The sequence below is a fragment of the Thamnophis sirtalis genome, unplaced genomic scaffold (assembly GCF_051295495.1).
Source record: "Thamnophis sirtalis isolate CommonGarterSnake01/CBP01778 unplaced genomic scaffold, rThaSir2_p1.2 scaffold_13, whole genome shotgun sequence".
NCBI classification, from domain to species: domain Eukaryota; kingdom Metazoa; phylum Chordata; class Lepidosauria; order Squamata; family Natricidae; genus Thamnophis; species Thamnophis sirtalis.
Genome location: NW_028261393.1, coordinates 10,328,935 through 10,350,168, shown reverse-complemented (window position 1 = coordinate 10,350,168; position 21,234 = coordinate 10,328,935). Strand labels below are relative to the sequence as shown.

The following is a 21,234-nucleotide window of genomic DNA, read 5'->3' as shown; positions in this document are numbered from 1 at the left end:
GATGACCTTGGTTCCCACAAGAAAACTTTTCGTTTTGACCATTACCCTGTCTATTTCTCCCTTCCCTTCCCCCTCTCAAGGTTCGTGACAACTATGAGGCAGCAAAAGATGGCTTCAGCCAGGTTCGCTTCAGAGTTGATACCCAGATTGGATCTTGCACCATTATCCTGGGTATTTTGCTTTCCTTGATAAAAAGGATTTTCATTTAAAACACACAGTTGTTGTTATGTGATGTTGTTACACACTTCCTTCCAAATGTTTTGCTCGTTCATTAATTGTTTCCAGTGCAGATTGACAGGAGTGAAGGTCTGATTCATGCACAAACAGATATAGTCATCCATCCATCCTTTCTTTCTTTTTCTTTCTTTCTCTTTCTCTCTCTTTCTTCCTTTTTCTTTAAAAACTATTTTGCAGAAAGAGAAGCGAGATTCTCTGACAGTGGAATGCCATGTCTAACAGACACCATATTTCATCTGCAAACCTGCACAAATGTTCATTTCTGTTTATAAAATCAGTCTTTCTATTGAATATCACTTACCACACCCTGTGATTTTTCCCCATGGCTGAATCTTGATGTGGTTTGCTTGGCATCTCTGGGCATACGTAGATAGCACTTCACACAGAATCTTCTGGCTGCCCCGTGTTGTGCATAGGATCTTGACACAATGCTCTGCGTAAGACTGAGCCTCCGTTGGGTCATGACAGTCTTGAAATGGCCCATTCGTATCACAAATGAGTCCACAATAAGCCAGAGATCGGTATTGGGCCAATTCCGTTTCACTGCAATTTGGTAAAGGCCCGACAGCTGCGCAGTGGAATGGGGAGCCAGAATCTTTCCAGCTGTTGCCAAAAGTCTCTGGATCCTGAACCACCAAACCTCTGGGAGTCCTGAAGTCATTGTGGCGATTCTGGTTGAAATCTCCGCCAAGGCCACAGAGGGACCCCGAGTAAATTTCAGGAACTGAAACTGACACATGGTGAGACCAATCATAGGAAACAGAGAGGCCCGTATCGGTCTCAATAGTGAGGAAGGCAGGAGTAGAATAGGCATAGAGTTTTCCCATCGCAAGGGTGATGGGCAGATTCATTAGGAGTCCGTTCACCTAAGACAAAGCCAGGGGAAAAATATCCTTGTCAAATTCATAGATAGGTTCATTTCATTAATCTATACACCTTCCATCTTCAATGACTAGATAGATGTATCACTGGATGGACAAATGGACCCTTCTTCTTGGGTAAATGCAGTGGTGGGATTCAACCCACTTAACAACCGGTTTGCCAAAAATGTGAACGCATGGGTGGGTTCCGGCCGGAATGCCCCGGTACGGGCATACTGGTGGCAGCTGGGAGAAGCGGCCACTGTACCGGAACAGTGTTTTGGTGGGCCCACCCATGTTCCTTACCTGCTTTTAACACAACCAGGCCATTTGTGCACATGCACGCAGCATACGGCACCTGAGCAACCTCCGCAGAGAATCTGGAATATCGCAGGGCAATGGGTGCATGTGCATGCACATGCATGCACAGCACACATGCCTGAGGTGGATACCCAGCCACATTGCAGCATACTGGTTGTGACAGGATCCAGAACCTACCACTGGTGTGTGCACATGTGCACGCTCACAGCTTCCGCACATGGGCGGTTTTCGCCACGCAACAAGTGTTGACCGAGCAGCCTTTCAGGGCCTGCTCCGCTCCATCTTTGCTCTCCAGGGCAGCGGCTGCTTCTCTCCGCTGCTGCTCTTCCTGGGACAGAGAGAGTCTCTTGTACAATTTAGCAGCTGTGAGCCACCGCTTTCCTCTAAGTCGCATCCGGAAAGCGTGCAGCACAGAGATGCAGCAGCCATGTTGAATAAAATCAGTATTAGATTTCATAGCTTTGCTTTCCTAGTCTGGTCATGAGCCGAGGTGGTGCAGTGGTTAAATGCAGCACTGCAGGCCACTTCAGCTGACTGCAGTTCTGCAGTTCGGCTGTTCAAACCTCACCGGCTCAGGGTTGACTCAGCCTTCCATCCTTCTGAGGTAGGTAAAATGAGGACCCGGATAGTTGTTGGGGGTGATACGCTGACGCTGTAAACCGCTTAGAGAGGGCTGAAAGCTCTATGAAGCGGTATATAAGTCTAACTGCTATTGCTATTGGTCTACTTTGAAGGGCTAATGTAAACTCTTTATAAGGCAGTTGTTTAGATCCTACAGTTATCCCTATGGAAACTAGTTAGAATTTACAGTACTCTTACCTTTATTAAGCCATGCTGCCCTTTTGCTACAATTATTTTCTCCCCATAGATTTCAAGTTCCAACTGTTTTATCCAGGATACCAAGACAGAGTCCTTATGCATATTTAATACTTGAATGTTGAAGCTGGGAAGCTTTCCTGGAGGGCCACAGTATGAAACGAGGGTGTATTTGCAGGCCCCTTGAAAGCTAAAAGGAACACCGTCAAAAGTGACATAGTTTGAAGGGCCATATAGTTGCATCAGGCCAAATGTCATTGGGTAACAACCCCGTACATCACCCACAACTTTGCACATTTCCTGAGCTTTGCAGGCTACTTCCTGACATTCCATCGGGTGAGCAGCTTGCACGCAGATGCATCTTTGGTTACAAGCGTCCCCCAGGATCACTCGTTCTCCCAGCTGGTAATAGCGGCCATTCAGCGTGCAGCCACAGAGTTTCAGAGGTATGCAGACGCCAGCATTCAGGACATAGCCTTCCCTGCAGACGCAGCCCGGGACGCATGGTTTTTTGCAAAGGGCAGGGGCCTGGAGGTTGGCACATGTGGCAGGACAAGCTGGGCCGCAAAAGTCGTAGTACTTGTTAACTGGACAGGTGATGCCTGAAAATAACAAGAAACAATGGGTTTGGGAGTGCATCAGCCATCAGGCAAAACAATGCACCCAACATATTTTTGTAACATATATCAGGTAGAATCTCCGGCTAGACTGGAAGGTGGTGTTAAGAGGGGGTTGAGTTTAGAGTCTTTTCGCTGGAGAAAGTGACACAGTGACTTCACCCCAGAATCCCTGAAATCTTATCTGACCGTTCCCAGGGGAATACAGTCAGTCTGGTGAGATTCTTGTAACATAGGCGACTAACAATGAAGTTTCTGGCTGAGACTAATTCAGAAATAAAGTATATTCAAACTTTATTCATATAAAGTTTATGGTTGAGACTAGTTCCAGTTGCTGGAACCGAGGTGGTGCAGTGGTTAGGGTGCAGTACCACTTCAGCTGACTGCTAGTTCTGCAGCTCGGCGGTTCAAATCTCATCGGCTCAGGGTTGACTCAGCCTTCCATCCTTCCAAGGTGGGTAAAATGAGGACCCAGATTGTGGGGGCAATATACCGACTCTGTAAACTGCTTAGAGAGGGCTGAAAGCCCTATGAAGCGGTATATAAGTCTAACTGCTATTGCTATTGCTTTTGCCTGACAATAAATAAACTAAGTGGGATAGTACAAACTTGACAATTATTTGTATGGTAGTTTAATATCGTACAGTATATCGAATGATCAAATATGGTCACTTGCTGTCATTCGTGATAACTATCATTTCCAAGGGGAGATGTTATATACAGTGGTCGCGCCTTGACTTTCAAATACATCTACAGACGTTTTCCTAATGGAAAACCACCCTTCTTATTTTGCTTACTGCATCCTGTTGCCTGTCGCCAGTCCATCACCTTCACGCCAGTAATGGTGCACATTTCATCATAAGCTTCAATGGCCATGCAGAACATGCGATTGCCCAATCCGTACTGACATAAATCATAGACGCAGGATTCATAATACAAGTCTGGGTTATTGAGCCAGTGACATTCGGAGAAAGGCCCTGAGCTGTTAATTAAGATCGCACACATTTGTCTGTACTTGTGTTGATTTGGACAAGGAATAAGGTCTTTGGTGTCGTTCTTACAGCTGAAAAAGATAGACAAAGAAAAGAGTTACAAAGGTATAGGTCAGAGTTCCAAATAATAAATCCATACCAAGCAAAACTCCGAGGCAGGTAGATTCCTCAAAGAATATGTTTATTGGATACATTATATCAGCACAGCTGGTGGAAAACCAACTCTAAAAGTTATCATATTGGCATATATCTGGTGAAAACCGACTCTGAAGCCCCCCACAGTTTTCACCTAATGAAAAGTAAAAGTTTTTCTACTTTCTCAAAATAATCAGTCACATGGTCCCATTACAGTGTAGACTGGCAACCGGGTAGCATCACCCCGCCTTCCTCTGACCAGGTGTGAGAATGTCCTTGGTTCCCAAGAGAAAATAGGTTGTTTTGGCTACAGATTCCCCTCAATCTCAATTCCCCCCTGCCTATCCCTCGGCTCCAGTGTGGCAACACTGAAAGCAGTTCAAAATGGTTTCAATCAGATCAGCTTCAGGGTTGACAGCATCATTACTCATCACCCAAGAGACTGAGCTGTCGGTAAAGGACTAGCTGATCTATTTGATTAAAACGTTTTAATTACTCTCTTTTTGAAACACCGTTCTTCTCAAATGCTGTTGTCCTGAATATCCTGCAATCTATTGGGACCATCAGAATTTCTGGCTCTTCCGATTCCAGGGTGCTCTAGCTTTTCAGATGGGGAGAGAAAAAAGGCTCATCCTACCGTACAGAGCTGGTGTTGGATATCCAAGCATTTCCAAACTGGGCATCACTCAGGGCTTTGTTTCCAGAGGGTAAAAGTTTATCATCCGAAGCATCACCATTGAAGTTGCCGCACATGCCACAGAGCTGATTCTGATACTCCGGACCCACACGTATGAAGACACTACTTGCCCCGTTGAACTGTATTTCCACATTAGCTTTGGTTCTCACGGTCAACATATTCCTCACTCTCAGGATCCGAGCAATGGACCCTACATTGGCCGGTAGTTGGGTTCTTTGGCCATTAACCTTTCATAAAAGAAATACTGTAAAAGTTCCTGCAGTGCTAAGTTAAGACTCAGAATAACTTTATTATCACTTTGAATGTGCATTAATTGGCATACATTAAAATGACCTTTGCCTACTATTCAAGAATGGACATTAAAAGTAACAAACCTAGCAGAGATGGCTAAAATATCAGCATATATGACCAAATGAGAGATATAAACTGGAGTGGAGAAGATGGATTGACTATACTCAAAATAAATATGGGACTAAGAAATTCCAGATAGTTTATGACTGAAGGAACAAGGAATGATATAATCGGTTTAGAGCTAGCCTAGCAAAGAGGAGTTAAAGCTCAAATGAAAGATGATACTAACTTTTTTTTAAGTTTATCTTAGAATATCTTTGTTAAAGATTTATACCCTGTATTGGTTCTGGGAAGCTGGGAGGGGGGGAAGGTTGGGGGGGTGTGGGGAGGGGAGGGGGAGGGAGGTAAATATTTGTAAAAATTTTTTTTTCAAAATTTTCAATTTTAAAAAAAATGACATTTTGTTGCATACAGCTCTCAAAGGGTCACCACCTCCAATATACACTACATAAACCATAACAAAGTAAATAAATACAAAATTATGCATGTACCCACATATATTATGTGAAACAGAGAAACAACACAGTCTAGATCGGATGCATACATGTACATGGCGAAAAGAAAGAATCCTGTGAGTTTGCCAGATGGATGGCCTAGGAAATAAAGCTGTTACAGACTCTGGCAGTCCTGCTATAGATACTTAGAAATCTCCTCCCAGAGGGGAGCAATAGAAAAAGCCCATAAAGTGGGTATATGAGGTCTCTAACAATGCTTATAAGCAGTATCCTGAATAACAGGAAGTGAGCTTCATATAATCTTCTCGACTGTCCTCACCACTCTCTGTATGGACTTTCTATCTGAGGCACTGCTGCCACCCAACCAAACAGGGATGCAGTTTGTTAAAACGCTCTCAATCGTGCCTCTCTAAAAAGTGGTCAGGACGGAAGGAAAAAACTTTGTCTTCTCTGAATGACTGCCTACGTTGCTAAACAAGGAGTTGACCCAACCCTGTCAGCAACCAAGCAGAGATGTTCTAGCATGGTGCTTCCCATACTTTTTCCTTTCCCAGAAAGTCCTTTTTACCCAAACTATGCAAAATACCTATACCTGGTGTCATTGGGTCATGGGTTTGTGTGTCAAAAATACTTTTACCCAATTTTGGGTAATTTACCCAATAGGTAATACCTTTGGGAAGCACTGATTTGGGATTTGGATTTTTTTTTAAGTAAACTCACTTCGTTTGCTTTCCCCAAATTAATATGTGACCCACAATAACAACAAAAGTTGTTTAATCAATGGAACATCTTGCTTCCTGGAATTGTGGGTGCTCCAGGTTTTCTAGAAAGAAATGATTGGACAATCATTTGTACAGGATGACACAAGATCTCCCAGGGCAGGGGTGTCAAACTCAATTTCATTGAAGGCCACATCAGGGTTGCATTTGACCTTGGGGGGGCATGATGGGCATGGCCATGGTGGGCATGGCCAGCTTGACATCACTTGTGTTGGGAGAGCAGTGGTGGCCAAAGTGCTGTGCCAGAAAAAACTGGCTCCCAAGTTCCGTTTTCAGCTGTGATGGCCTCCTGCAACCCCCACTAGTGAAAATGGAGCTTGGGAGGGCCATGCACAACCCTCCCAAGCTCCATTTTCATTGGCAGAGGCACATGGTCCTTCACTGGTTCCAGAGTGGCCCCATGGGCCAGATCTAAGCACACCGCAGGCCGGATCTGGCCCCCGGGCTTTGAGTTTGATATCCCTGTCCCAGGGAGTTGGATTAGAAGACTTCCAAGGTCCCTTTCAGCCCTATGATTCTATGAGTCCATAAGTCAATGAGTCTATCGCTACTCACGTGGACAGCTTTGCCTCGCTCAAGGAAAACATGGAAACTGGATTGGTGCATCTGAAACCAGATTTCCACCCGGTAAGCAAAGGAAACTCTGGGATTCTGGAAGTGTCGGTTTTGAATGACAACTCGGAAGGAGAAATCCAGGGTGGAGTTGCAAGTGTGAGAGACCTCATAGTCACAGATACCCTGGAAGTGCACCAGTGCACCATCAAAGGTGAAATAATGAGGATCTCCTGTGATGACGCAGGTGGTCAGGAAACTGTGGCAGCCATACTGCCCCCCCTTCAATGTGCATTGTTGATCCATCTTGCATCTAGCTGGGAAACAGCGAAAATTGCCACGGGGGTCACAACGGCATTTTTTAGCACAACCCGGCAGCCAGATGTGCTCTCCAATCTGCATGGAGAACATAGAGGTCAATATGGAAGATGCAGTGAAAACAGAGCGGGTGTTTTTCAATATTTTTTTGTGTTGTGTAAAGATCGGAAAGATACTCCATTCAAACTATTGAGAAAATTAGGCGTCTGACAAGGCTATAAGTCATAATTTTAGCCAAAAGGAATTGTGTTAGAATTCTGTCTTGTAAGATCTAATGGATAATTTCTTCGTTAATAACAGCCCAGGGAGTTATTAGTCCTTCCGCAGAAAAAAAGACGTATCTTGCTAATTGATAAATGACACATTTAGATGTGGTCAAATTAGCAAATGGTGAGGACAAAGGCAAGAACATGATTGTTACTGAACAAATGGATCTTTATGGACAAGCTGAAATAAACCTGTATTAGGATGGATTCAAAGTGCTGAATGTTAGGATGAAAAATAACCTTGACCTTTAGCTCAAATTAATATTTTTTTATATTTATTTTTTGCACATGATGAATATAACTCATAATGCTAAAAAAGGAAACAAGAAAAGCAGCATCACAAACATAGTCACGGCTACCTTCCATTCATGTTGCCTCTTTCTAATGTTCATTGAGTCTCCTCTGCTCTATTCAACTTTCCAGATTGTTCTGCAGGGCTCGCTGAGAAGATGGCATCTGATTTAGGGCATTTTCTCCTCAACTTCTTCACTCTCCTAATTTTCCCAAAAACGTTTTTTGCAAGCAAAGTACATGTTCCACCACATTACAAAATGTTGGCTTTGATGAGGAATCCTACTTACTTTATAATAGCGTCCATCATGCATGCAACCGCACTGTTCCAGCTGGACACACTTGTCGACACTCTGATAGTACCCATCATCACAGACACATCCTTCGGAGCAAGCGGTACCTTGGATATCCTGAAGCCAACTAGCAGAACATTCTTTATCCACAGAGTTCTTGCAGAGCTTGTAGTGACTATGTTCTGAGCACTGAAAATCTAGAGGGGGAAAGAATGGGATAATCTGAGAAGCAGCAATTTCCAGATATCGGTTGGGAGAACCTATGAGTAGAAGTCCAGATCTGGTTGTTTTTTTTTAAGTAGGGAGAGGGAGGGAGAGAAGAGTGAACATGTGCTAGAAAGAGTAGGAGATACTACTCCTAGATACTGCCATTCCTACAACAGTACATTAGGTTAAAGAAAGTTGTTATCTGAAGCCTCCAGATTAATAAGATGAACAGGATCCTGAACAGAGGTGGTATTCAGCTGGTTTGGACCGGTTTGGGAGAACCGATCGCTGAAACTTTGAGTAGTTCCAAGAACTGGCAAATACCACCTCTGGTTGGCCCCGCCCTCCCACCTGCGTCATTCCCTGTCCTATATTCTCTTGTTTTTTAGCTTAGTTGATTTGCGCATTGCCACACCTGAGCTGAGCTAAAACACAGCTCAGCCCACCAGCGCTGACACCGAGGGTGGTTCTTTGAGTGCTGTGCACACGCGCAAAGCGCACTCTCATAGAACCAGAGGGAAAAGTTTTGGAATCCCACCACTGATCCTGAAATGGTGCTTATTGCTCACAATTCAAGCCAAACAGGCCCAAGCCCACCGGCTGCAATGCAACAACAGTTGGAAAGCTACATATTGTCCACCCAAGCTCTAGATGACAACAGTAGGGGACCGTTACCAGAACATTATAAGATGGGTCTTCATGGGAGGTCTGGTGCTAGATTCAGAAAGCACGCTTTTCGAAAAAGTGTATTTATCTCCTGTAGGGGAGCATTATCTATATCTAGTCTTCCTAGATCACATACAGTAGTACGAAAACAAAATGGCATGTAGGATGAAGGGATGAGATACATACAGCAGAAACTCTCGTTCCTCCAGGCAGAAATGTTTACATTTTGTCGTTGGCAGGCCGCTGCGTAGTTCTGAACGGAGTGGCATAGGACACTGTGTTCCAAGGCAGAGATGCAAAGGTCCAATATGCAGTCACGCATGTAGGGCTCTGGAGTAACCTGGGAATGACAAGAAGCAAAGGGCCCCTGGGGATTTTGAATGATCCAGCATTTGTATTTCGCCTGGAGGAGCTGTTCCTTCTCCAAACATTCTGAGTAAGAACCAGGAGGAGAGACATCCTTACAGCTACTCTCGGAATTCCAGCTGGCCGCAAATTGGAAGACATCCATTGCTAGCGAGCCGTTGGGCATCGCAAAGTCATCGTGGGCCGCCCGGTTGAAATTCCCACAGAGCCCACAGGTTTGTCCCATGTATTGGGGAGGAAGGACGACGAAGAGGTTTTGCATCAGATCGTAGCTCACAACCAGGTTGAATGTTGTTTTCAGAATGACATACGCTCCATGCTGGAAAATGACGGTCTCTCCTTGATCGAGGTTCACTGGGAGATTGACAGTTGCTCCGTTGACCTGATTTGAAGAAGTAAAGATGAAAGACAGAAAGGCTGGCTAATTTGGAGGTCCCCCCAAGAACAAACATCTATTTTTACTCATCCGAAGAAGCTTTAAAGGTCAAGATGCTTCTCCGCGGGAGAACCTTCCCTTCCTCTCTCCTTTGTTTTTGTGTTGCCCTCTTTCATTCACCAATCCACCCTTTCTTTTGCCCTTCTCCACTTGCACCACACTGTGGTAGAAAACCAGCCTGTCAGCCACTTCTATGTCCTTATGGATTATTTTCCCCTTGATTATGTATCACTTCCATTAAAAGAAATCAATAGTATAGCTAGCATGCTGACCTAGTAGGAATGGACAAATAATGAGAAGGCCATTCAAATAGGTTTATCAAAAGCATTCCAATGTCATGCTGCAATTGACACCATGTCTGGCCTTGTCCTTTGTCTTCTTCTTTGAAATGTAGTAGGCCAAAGGTATATAAGTTGTGGTCTATCTTTGCTTAGGGTTGCTCAACAAACTGCCAATGATTTCTTGGGAGGCTGATGCTCACTGTAAGCGCTTGTAAGCTTAGTAAATCTCAGTTGTTATTTGGTTGTTTCAAGTGAGCAGGTTTTTAAGCAGGTTTTAAGCCAGGTATGTCAAACTCAAGGCCTGTAGGCCAGATCCAGCCCACGGGGTGCTTAGATCCAGCCAGTGGAGCCTACCTGGAAATAGCAAAGGACTGGCCCGCAGTGCCTCTGCTAGCAAAAATGGAACTTGGGGGCGTGCACGCATGCGCGCGCACACACACACACAAACACAAACTGAGCTCTGTTTTTGCTGGCAAAGGGCTGCAGGAGGCCGGCACACATGCAGCCTTCCCGAGCTCCGGTTTTGCTGGCAAAGTGCTAGCCAAACAAACTCAGTGTTTCCCCTTTTGCATTTGAGCATCCAAGAAGGGACAGGAAAGGAGAAAGGGAAAGAGGAAAGACAAAGAAAAATAAGGAAAGAGAGGAAGGAAGAAGGAAGGAGAAGGAAGAGAGAACAAAAAAGAAGAAAGGGAAGGAGGGAGGGAGGGAGGGAGGGAGGGAGGGAGGGAGGGAGGGAGGGAGGGAGGAAGGAAGGAAGGAAGGAAGGAAGGAGAGTCTCAGGGAAGACCTACCTTAGCACTTGGCCACCACAGGTGCCCCCAACATGAGCCCCATGTCACACCCACCATGCCCATGCCTCCCCAGCCCCACCAGTCCCAGCCCCACCAGCCCGTTGGCCCTCCAAGGTCAAGAGAGAGTCTAAAATTTCAGGTCCTCATGCCGGCTACCACAAAAGAAAAAAGAAAGCAGTTTTCTTGTGGAACTTGTCATGGTGCCAGCTAGTGTTTTAGGTGGCTTTCTACAACGTTAACTTTATCAACAGGTCAGGTTGCTCAACAGCTTTCAGCTTATGGCATTTATATCGAACAACCTTATTTGGAGTGTGTGTTTCTCTGAGACCTCAAGCTACAAAGAAAGTTGTTCCTTAGATGTCCTGCTTGTGTGTTTCTTCTGTTGAAAACAAACACTGAACTAAACAGACAAGATTGGGATAACCTCTCAAAAGCAAAAGAGGTCATTGTATTCTTCTATTTTTCTCTACATTTTCATTTTCAACTTATTTTCTTATTTCTCTGAATTAGTGGACTAAAGAACTGAAGAAGCTTCTTGGATGAGAAGCAACATGTTTTCAAGGGGGGAAAAAAACAAGAAAATCCAGTTGTCTTTTGGAAGAAGCACCTCTGGGAAAACCATGACCTGGATGATTTGAGAACCTCCATAGACATATCTAGAAGAGTTCTCTCCAACTTGGTGCCCTCTTGGTGCCCAACGTGGTGGCATCAGAGGTGGGTTCCTGTTAGGAATATAATCTAATGGTTGGGTTGGCAATATATAAATCATGTAACCATGCTATACCTGTTTCTTTAAATCATAGTGTAAAATGTGATTGGTTGCTGTTTTCCTCAATCGGCCATAAGAGGGAGCCAGAATGACTGTTAGCTCTCTGTCTGTTAGATGCTGGGCTGATCTGTTCTGAGTGTTTTGGAAGCTGGCTGTTAGAAAGTGCCGTGAGCTATTGTAAGTTTTGCAACTGCTAGCAAACTTTGAGTACCAGACTGTTTGTAAGATACTGGACTATGTTATTTGGATTATCCCTTAACTGAAAGACATTGATGACTGACTGTCTTATCCGTGTATGACTTGGACTGTTTGATGGACTCTGATACCTCTATTTCCATGAAAGTAAAAGCCTACTTAAACTGCAGTGTCTCTGTATGCTGGTTTGTATGTTCTCCAACACAACTCTCACAACGCTTCTCTGAACACACTCGCTCTCCCAATGGGGTGCTTACCTAAAAGTTCCTACTAGTTCAGACTAATTTGGCCAAACTGGTAGTGATTTGGCATCCTGGTCCCTGGAACTGGGAGCAACCCAGGCCTGGGTCCCTGACCCAGCTCCCCTACGGGGCCGCCATCTTGATTTTCAGTTCTGCGCATGTGCAGAACAATTTCAGTTGCACAAATGTTTTTTTTCTTTTTTTAATGTTTTGCGCGTGCACAGACCTATTTTTGTGCAAATGCACCCACATGTAGAGTGCGTATCTGGCATGCATGCGATTGAAGCAAGCGCACGTGCACAAAATTTTTGCATGCACCGAACCGGCAGTAATGCTGGGAGCAACACATCCCTGGGTGGCATGTAAGGACTACAACTTGGATCACAGGGATAGGGAGTTCTGGGTGCTGTAGTCCCACAGGTACCTAGCCGGAAAAAGCTGCTCTTGCCCAAGATCTTTACCTTGATGTTTCCCCAGAAATCTCTCTGCAGACGTATCTGGTGGGCTTTCACTTGAACAAACACTTCTGATGTCATGGGCAACAGCTGGTTACTTCGCTTCTCATTCTTCACCTCAACTCTAAAGAAGGGCAAGCCTGCGGTGCTTTCACATAGTTCTGCAAAGACGTATTTGCACGTCCCCTGGAATCCAAACTGCTGCCCATCAAAGGTGGTATAGTGAAGATACCCTGACACCTGACAGAGACCATCTGAGAGCTTGTGGCACCCATGAGTGCCTTTCCGGGTGCCGCAGAACTCTCCGGGACCGCAGGTGGAGTTGACGCACTCCACAGCATGGCTGGTGCTGTTACAGCTGCAGAAGCTCCTGCAATCCTCTCCCGGCCAGAAACTTTCCCCAGCCAGGTAGTATCTCCCATCGTAAGTGCAGCCGCATTGATCTTGGGCCACACACTCCACGCCGCTCCGCACAAACCCAGGGTTGCAGTGGCATCCTTCCACGCAACCAGTCGGACAGTTGGAAGGTGTGGCTAAGGAGGCACAAGAGGACGAGCAAGGAGGTCCGCAGAGATCATAAAAGCTGTTAGCAGGACACAACAACTCTGGAGAGGAAGGGAAAAAATGGACATATATCAACATTTGAGAATGCCGAAGTAGAAATCCTGTCTTATTGCTTTACCGAAGGGAAGAGGAGGACAACCTGAGGAGCAATTAAGAAAAATGAAGGGGGTCTGTGGTGAAGAAAAGCTTGAGAACTAGTGAGTTAAGGGACATTTGTAAGTATTGATGAGACAGTCTATGTCAGGGGTGTCAAACTCAATTTCATTGAGGGCTGCATCAGGCTTGTGTTTGACTTTTGGGGGGGCAGACTGGGCATGCCAGTTCAACGTTATTCGTGTCGGGGGCGCCTGTGGCAGCCCAAGCTGTCTGCCATCGAAAATGGGCTCCTGAGCTCCGTTTTCAGCTGCGACGGCCTCCTGCAACCCTCTGCCGGTAAAAACGGAGCTTGGGTGGGCTGCATGCGACCCTCCTGAGCTCCATTTTCACTGGCAGATGCCGGTCCTTTGCTGTTTCCAGGACATCCCCACAGGCCAGATCTAAGCACCATACAGGCCGGATCTGGCCTCCGGGCCATGAGTTTGATACCCCTTGTGCCTCTATGGGCATAAGTAATTTTTATTTAACTGATGCTCTGGGTTTATCTGTGGTTGCAGCTATTGAAAGGTGCAGTCCCACATTTCTGGAAGGTGACCAGGTAAGTAAGGCTGTTCTATAACAATAGCAATAGCAATAGCAGTTAGACTTATATACCGCTTCATAGGGCTTTCAGCCCTCTCTAAGCGGTTTACAGAGTCAGCATATCGCTCGCACAGTCTGGGTCCACATTTCACCCACCTCGGAAGGATGGAAGGCTGAGTCAACCTTGAGCCGGTGAGATTAGAACCGCTGAACTGCAGATAACAGTCAGCTGAAGTGGCCTGCAGTACTGCACCCTAACCACTGCACCACCTTATGCATGAGTATACATAATATTACTGTCCCCTTCATTTCTACTTGTCATTAGAATAACGGGGGGGGGGAGGTGTTGCTTTCAAATAGGTTAGATGGAGAAATGAAACTTCTACGATTCTGCTGGAGACCATGAGAGCCTGAAACATTTTCAAGGACATCGTAACAGGTGTAGAGTTGAAGCCGGCGGTTCCCATAACAAAGAGAACTTGTTTTAATGGACTACATGAGAAGCTGGGGGTTCGGCTGGGAAAATTATTGTTTAATTCTAAGAGCTGGTATTTGAGGAACCTCAGAGTTAGTTTTGCCTCGACATTACCATGCAGTGTATTCAACGAACAGTAAGATTTTGGGGGATGGAATGATCCTATCTAAGGAAGGCAATGGAGAATGGTGAACTACAAAGGCTAAACGTGAATGCCGATACAGAAGGCTGTATAACTATTTTATATCGTTATGCTTGTCTTGTTTTTTTTTTCTTTTTGTGGGTGCTTAAGGTAAAAATGTTTAATAAAAACTATTTTAAAAAAGGAATGATCCTATCTAGAGTTTTATTTGGATTCTCGAGAGTGGTGGGATTCAAATAATTTACCAACCAGTTCTCTGCCCTAATGACCAGCTGGGTAGGCGGGGCTCGGTGGTCATGTGTTCATGTGGGCGTGGCCAAGTCAATGTCACTCAGGTTGATGGGCACTTTGCCTTAGTTGTTACAATGGTAATAAGGGTTAACCGGAGAGGCAGTTTCTGTAAGCAGGGCAATAAAGATTAGGCTAGAAACAACACCAGAATGTTTCCTTCCTGCCTTCCTTACAGGATTAGCCCTGTAAAGTGGGAAAAAACAAAAGGAGATTTCTTCCAACAACCGGTTCTCCGAACTGCTTAGAAAGTTACCAACCGGTTCTCCCGAATAGGTGCAAACTGGCTGAATCCACCACTGATTCTCGAGCTAGATGTTGACAATTACTGTGACACCAGGGTTGTAAATCTGCACCAGCTTACCACACCCAGTCTTCTCCCTCCAGGGCTGAAGGGCAATTCCACGGCTTTGGCACTGCTGAGCATATGCTCCCAGGGTTTTGCATAGGCTGCTGCCAGAGGTGACACACATGTCCTTCACACAGTTCTCAAAGTGGATTTGAGCAGTAGCAGGGTCACTGCATAGCTGAAATGGCCCACTTGGATCACGGATGATCCCACAAGAATGCAAAGGCCAGTACTGAGATTCGTCACAGGAGGGTGGAAGCCCAACAACTGTACAGTGGAAAGGGGAATTCGGTTCTCTCCAGCTGTTGCTGAAAGCGGTAGGGCTGAAAAGAAGTCCGCCATTGGGGTTTTGGAAGTCGTCCTTCTGATTCCCGTTGAAGTTTCCGCTCAGACCACAAAGCAACCCAGAATAGCTCTTGGGGACAGACATCGATACGGAGTAGGACCAGTCGTAAGAGACAGAGAGACCAAAATTGGTCTGAACGTGGATGGAAAAGCCATGGTAGTAAGCAGAGAGCTTTTCCGCTGGAAGAACAAATGGCAGGTTGACCAGAAGACCATTCACCTGAGATGGAAAGGAGAAGAGAAATCAAGGCAGCATTGTTTATCATTCACAATAAACTGCAATACCTTTTCCACTGAGGGCACAGTGATTAGAATTCGACAACATTTTGGTGTGGCACCAATTATAGAGAAGATGGGAGAAGTCCAACTCCACTGATATGGATATGTCCAGAGAGCAGGACCTTCCACCATGGCCAAGACTGCCTGCCAACTAGAAGTCAATGGCTAGTGACCTCACGGGCATCCAAAAGAGAGATGGCAAGACACCATCAACAAAGATATGGAAGCTGTGGACTCTGTGCCCTGGACCATGCAAAGTGGTGTTCAATGATCTGAAAAGCAGACCCTTCACCTGCAGGAATACACTAGGAAGAAGAAGAAGAATTAAAAGGAGGGGGAGGAGGGGGAGGAGGAAGAAGAAGAAGAGGAGGAGGAAGAGGAAGAGGAAGAGGAAGAGGAAGAAGAAGAAGAAGAAGAAGAAGAAGAAGAAGAAGAAGAAGAAGAAGAAGAAGAAGAAGAAGAAGAAGAAGAAGAATGATTAAAATGCAACAATGGCAGGCTGCTAACTCTGCCCACAGCCTGGAGTTCGATCCAGATGGGGTTGACTCAGTCTTCCATCCTTCTGAGATCGATAAAATGAGGAGAGAGATTGTTGGGAGCCATATGCAAATAATGCTGACATTGTAAACTGCCAGAAAGGGCTATAAAGCATTATAGAGCCATATATAAATCTACGTGCTATTGCTATTGTCAATATGGCACTCTTTGAAATGGATTGGCTTGAGACTTTCATAATCACCAGAAGTAATTGCAATTATAGTGGGAATGGCTAAATATCGCCAAACAGATGATGAGTGAATATATAATATGTATTTCATGGCTTTAGATTAAATTTAAATGCAGGGTTTCGTCCTGACCCTATGAACTTCAAGCATGTGGCCTCTATATGACGCAAGACTGGTTAAGCTGTTTTTGCTATTCCAGCTTCTATAGCTATTCTTGGATTTGGTCAAAGCTATTTCGGGAATGAACATTTTTATACCTTCAATAAATATTTACTGATGTGGCTTCCCTTTTTGAAAACGGTCTGCAGTTTTGTCAAGGAGACTTGGTGGTACATTTGCGGTGAAACCACAAAGAGTGAGAAGAAGATATTGAATAATAACCACAGCAAAACACAAAAACAAAACTCAGCCAAGGAATTGTGTTCTGCAGGCACAGGCCAAAAACAATAGGCACTTTTGCTGTATATGCTGAACGCACTTTTCAATTACGGGGATGCCGAACTAACCAGCAGCTAAGTGAGTGGTGGTTAAACAAGCACCTTACCTGTATTTTGTCATACAGATCCGCCATCATAACAATCTGCTGTCCGTAGACCTCGACCTCCACTTGGTAGATCCAGGATGCTGCCAACGAGGTCCGATGTTCATTCTGCACTTTGACAGTAAAACTCGGTAACTTGTTCAAAGGGCCACAGTACCTGCTCAAGGTGTACGTGCATGTCCCTTCATAATCAAATGCCACTCCGTCAAAGGTGACATAATGGGGATCTCCAAACACCCAGGAATTGCCAACTTCCTCAGCGTGGCATCCCAAGACGCCATCCACCACTCTACAGGTTTCCTGAGCCCTGCACACATGCTCTTGGCATTCCATAGGGTGAGAAGGCTGCCTACAGAAGCATTTCCTGCTGCAGGAATCTGTCAGGATCTCCTCATTGCTCACTTCATAATACTGGTTGTTTAGTGTGCAGCCACAATGGTTCAGAGGCACGCATGCACCTCCACTGAGAATGTGGCCTTTGTCACAAGGGCAGCCCTCTCGGCAAGGCTTAGAGCAGAAAAGCGGAGCGGTGGAATCCAGACAGCTGGCAGGGCAAGCTGTGGAGCAGACTTCATAATGGCTGTTCTCTGGACAAGTGACTTCTGAAAGAGAAAGGATGCACGAAAGAGGACACAAGTCAAGTACATGTTATTGCACCAAACCAGATCCCAATACCTCCTCTATGAATCATGAACTATGCCTTGCTGTTCATTCAGTCACATGTTCCATCAGAGGTGGGCTGATGGGGCTTTGCAGGGGTTCGGGAGAACCTCTAGCTAAGATTCTGGGCAGTTCGGAGAACCCCCAAATCCTATTCGTGGCTGGCCCTGCCCACCCTGCCCCTCCCAGGAGTCCCTACACAGCCCGTTGTGGATGCAAGTAAGTGCAGAGCATGCATGGAGGCTCGGGGAGGCTATCGGAAGTTCGAGAAGGTGAGAAACGGGCCTGTTTCTAGCCTCCAGAGAGCATCCAGTGCCTGCAGAGGCCATTTTTGCCTTTCCGGAGACTCGAGGAAAGCCTCCAGAGCCCGAGGAGGGCAAAAATACCCCCCTCATGTGGTACAGGAGGCCGACTAGACCACGACCACCATGGCCAAGCCCACCCAGCAACTGGGCAGAGAACCCCTTGCTAAAATTTTTGAAGCCCACCCCTGTTCCACCTCCATCCATTCTCAGCCTTCTCCAACCTGATGCCCTGTGAGTTGTGTCTCATTTTCAAGATGCTATCACCATCAGTGACAACAACCAGTGGGATGGGGAACCCTAGATCAGTGGTTCTCAACCTGTGGGTCGGGACCCCTTTGGGGGTCGAACGACCCTTTCACAGGGGTCACCTAAGTCCATCAGAAAACACGTATTTTCGATGGTCTTAGAAACTGAGACACCAATTTTATGGTTGGGGGGTCACCACAACCTGAGGAACTGTATTAAAGGGTCGCGGCATTGGGAAGGTTGAGAACCACTGCTCTAGATAGTATAGCCTTCATTATTGTCATTGTACAAAAGAAATACAATGAAATTGGTTTTAGATGCCGAAGACCATCGTGTCTGGAGGACACCAAGTTGGAAAAAGGTGGATCTACCTCATGTCCATCTCTCCAAGGATGCTGTCTGCTGAGTTAGATGGGAAGGTTGAAATAAGAACTTGCAATAAGTTGCAATACAGTAACTTGTGTTGCAATAAGAACTTGTGGCAACTGATGGTTCATATGCACATACATTGGCACATGCACATATAAGAACATAATGTTTTTCTCATCTACCAAAAATCTACCAGTCTCATTCCTTCATGCGTCCCCCATTAAAACTTTTAGGATAGTGCCAATCACGAGTTTCATTACAAGAAGATCATCCATCAGAATAGAGCAATCAGGACACATGTTTGTTGGTTAGAACAGAGGTCTCCAGACTTGGAAATTGTAAGACTTGTGGCCTTCAGCTCCCAGAATTCCCCCGCCAGCATGATCTGCTGAGGATTTCTGGAAGTGGAAGTCCACATGTCAGAAAGTTGCCAAATTTGGAGGCTCCTGGATTAGAAGAAAGCATTCCCCACCAGTTGTCTGGATGCGCCTTAAGTCCCATTCATCATATTTTTAATGGACCAGAATGTACAAATTGCATCTCTCTCTACTGATTAGTCACTGCAGTGTGACATTTATTATGATTTCCTCCAGGGATTGAGAGGCTGTTGGTTTATGTTTATTAATTTTACTCACCGCATTGTGTCTCTTCTCTCCATTGCCCAACTGTGATGTTGGCTGCTTGACAACGTTCAGTGTAAATATGGAGGAGATTGCATAGCACCGTCCGGTTCCCTCCAGATGTGCAAACATCATTAAGACAGACTTCCATAAAGCTAGATACAGGCACCATCTGTGCACACTTAGCAAAAGGACCTGGGGATTTTTCTAAAATGCCACAGTGTTCTGAGCCGGAATAATTGGCCAATTTAGTCAGGGGGCAAGTTGGTGGTGGTTGGATGTCCCCACAATGGTCCACAAAATTTTTGACCTGCCAGCTTCGAGCAAATAGAGTCACCGATTCCACCAAGGATCCATTGGGGGTTGAGAAGTCATCTGACTGATTACCATTCAACGATCCACAGAGGCCACAAGTCACATTTTGATATCTGGTAGGAACTCCAATCTCCACATGTTGATTGCCAGTGTAAGAAACTGACACTCCGAAGTCAGTATCTATCATCATGGAGAAGCCACTCTTACGCATTTGGATCTTGCCACCAAGAAGGACCACAGGAAGAAGGGTCTTTATTCCACCAATCTACCAAGGGTTTCCATACAACAAAGTGGACTCAGAATTACCACTTTCATTTTAGCTACATTGGATTGTTTGATCTATCTGGTCATGAAGAGTCAAAATCAATCTGTTGACCCATAATCAATCAATCAATCAATCATACTGGGTTTAAGCAAGTGTTGAGGCATTTGATGCCACCCAAGACCGAAATCTGCAGTGCAAAGCAACCTAAGCTACTATCCCCAAATATATGATTAGATAGACAGAAGCACAACTAACTGAAGAGAGCAAGGGTTTTATAGGTGAAAAAACTCGAGATGAAATACTAGCAACTCTATCTACAAGGGAGCTGCCAGCATCCCACCCACTGGATCCAGGCAGCACCTGAAACTATGCCCCCTCCAGTCCTCAGAAAAACCCTCTCTCCATGGAACTGGTCCTTAGTGCCCACAAGATTGGGGGGCTACTAATCTAGGGTTGAAAATTAAAAATTGCAGATTCTGAAAGTTAGAAAGGTCCATTTAGGTCCATGAGTCAAAGTCCCACTAATGAATTAAGTTGAATCAAATAAAACCATCCCTAAACAACGTCTATCCAAGTTCTCCTTAAAGGACACATTAGTGAAGGAGAATGAGTTGAATGTGAAGAAGGAGAAGGAGAAGGAGAAGGAAGAAGGAAGAAGGAAGAAGGAAGAAGGAAAAAGGAGAAGGAGGAGGAGGAGGAGGAGAAGAGGAGGAGGAGGAGGAGGAGGAAGAGGAAGAGGAAGAGGAAGAGGAAGAAGAAAGAGGAAATGGCAAACAAAGAGCAAAGAAGGTGGGGAAGAATTAAGTCATAAGCTGAATTGGGGATACTAATTTAGATGACTTACCATGACATGCCCAGTAGAGTTGGTCATTAAAACTATGTCCTGCCCATAGACTATCAGGCGCAAATACTCTACGTGCGGTGCACCTAAGGCGGTTCCTTGTACCTTGGCTTCCAACTGGTAGTACGTCAGGCTTTGGTTGTGCAAGGGGGCACATACCTGAGACAACACGTAAGTGCAATCACCTTGAAAATGGTACAGTCGGCCATCAAAGGTGGTATAATGTTGTCCACCTAAGACTTGGCAGGATGCACTGTGCATAGGCTGGCACACGTGGTACCAGGAAACCGGCTGGCAGGCCTCATCTACAGAGCAGCCTTCAGCCTGGCATATCACTGTATGAGTGTCCAACATGCACTGGCACTTCTCCTCGCAGGCTGATTCACTCCAGAAGATGACATTGATAGGTAAGAAGTTAGCTGTGAAGACAAAAGGCACATCGCAAATATTTGGAAAGCCCCAGAGGTTCATGCCTCTGATAGCTTATTATTTAGAACAGTGTTTGTCAACCTTGGCCACTTGAAGATGTCTGGACTTCAACTCCCAGAATTCCCCAGCCAACGAATGCTGGCTGGGGAATTCTGGGAGTTGAAGTCCAGACATCTTCAAGTGGCCAAGGTTGACAAACACTGATTTAGAATACTGTAGATTAGAATGACAGAGTTGGAAGGGACCTTGGAGGTCTTCTAATCCAACCCCCTGCTCAGACAGGAAATCCTATACCATTTCAGACAAATGGTTATCCAATGTTTTCTTAAAAACTTCCAGTGTTGGAGCATTCACAACTTCTGGAGGCAAATTGTTCCACTGATTAATTGTTCTGTCAGGAAATTTTTCCT

General features: G+C 45.4%; 1 protein-coding gene across 1 annotated transcript; it reads right to left on the bottom strand.

The window, feature by feature from the left end:
• Positions 1–530: 530 nt before the first annotated feature.
• Positions 531–20,866, bottom strand: LOC106543923 (IgGFc-binding protein). Its single transcript, XM_087728005.1, has 12 exons — positions 20,399–20,866; positions 18,990–19,554; positions 16,778–17,376; positions 14,900–15,449; positions 12,395–12,993; positions 9,040–9,601; positions 7,978–8,177; positions 6,816–7,208; positions 4,616–4,902; positions 3,649–3,914; positions 2,238–2,836; positions 531–1,103 (listed from the first exon to the last, which is right to left on the bottom strand). Exons 1-12 carry the CDS (start codon positions 20,864–20,866, stop codon positions 531–533), a joined length of 5,661 nt encoding a protein of 1,886 aa, XP_087584131.1.
• Between the last annotated feature and the right edge of the window lie 368 nt (positions 20,867–21,234).

Coding starts and splice junctions, on each gene's coding strand:
- LOC106543923 (XM_087728005.1), bottom strand. CDS start 20,866: ATGAACCTCTGGGGCTTTCCAAATATTTGCGATGTGCCTTTTGTCTTC. Junction 17,377..18,989: donor GAGAGAAGAGACACAATGCG/GTGAGTAAAATT, acceptor TTTCTCTTTCAG/AAGTCACTTGTCCAGAGAAC. Junction 2,837..3,648: donor GCGACAGGCAACAGGATGCA/GTAAGCAAAATA, acceptor TGTTATTTTCAG/GCATCACCTGTCCAGTTAAC.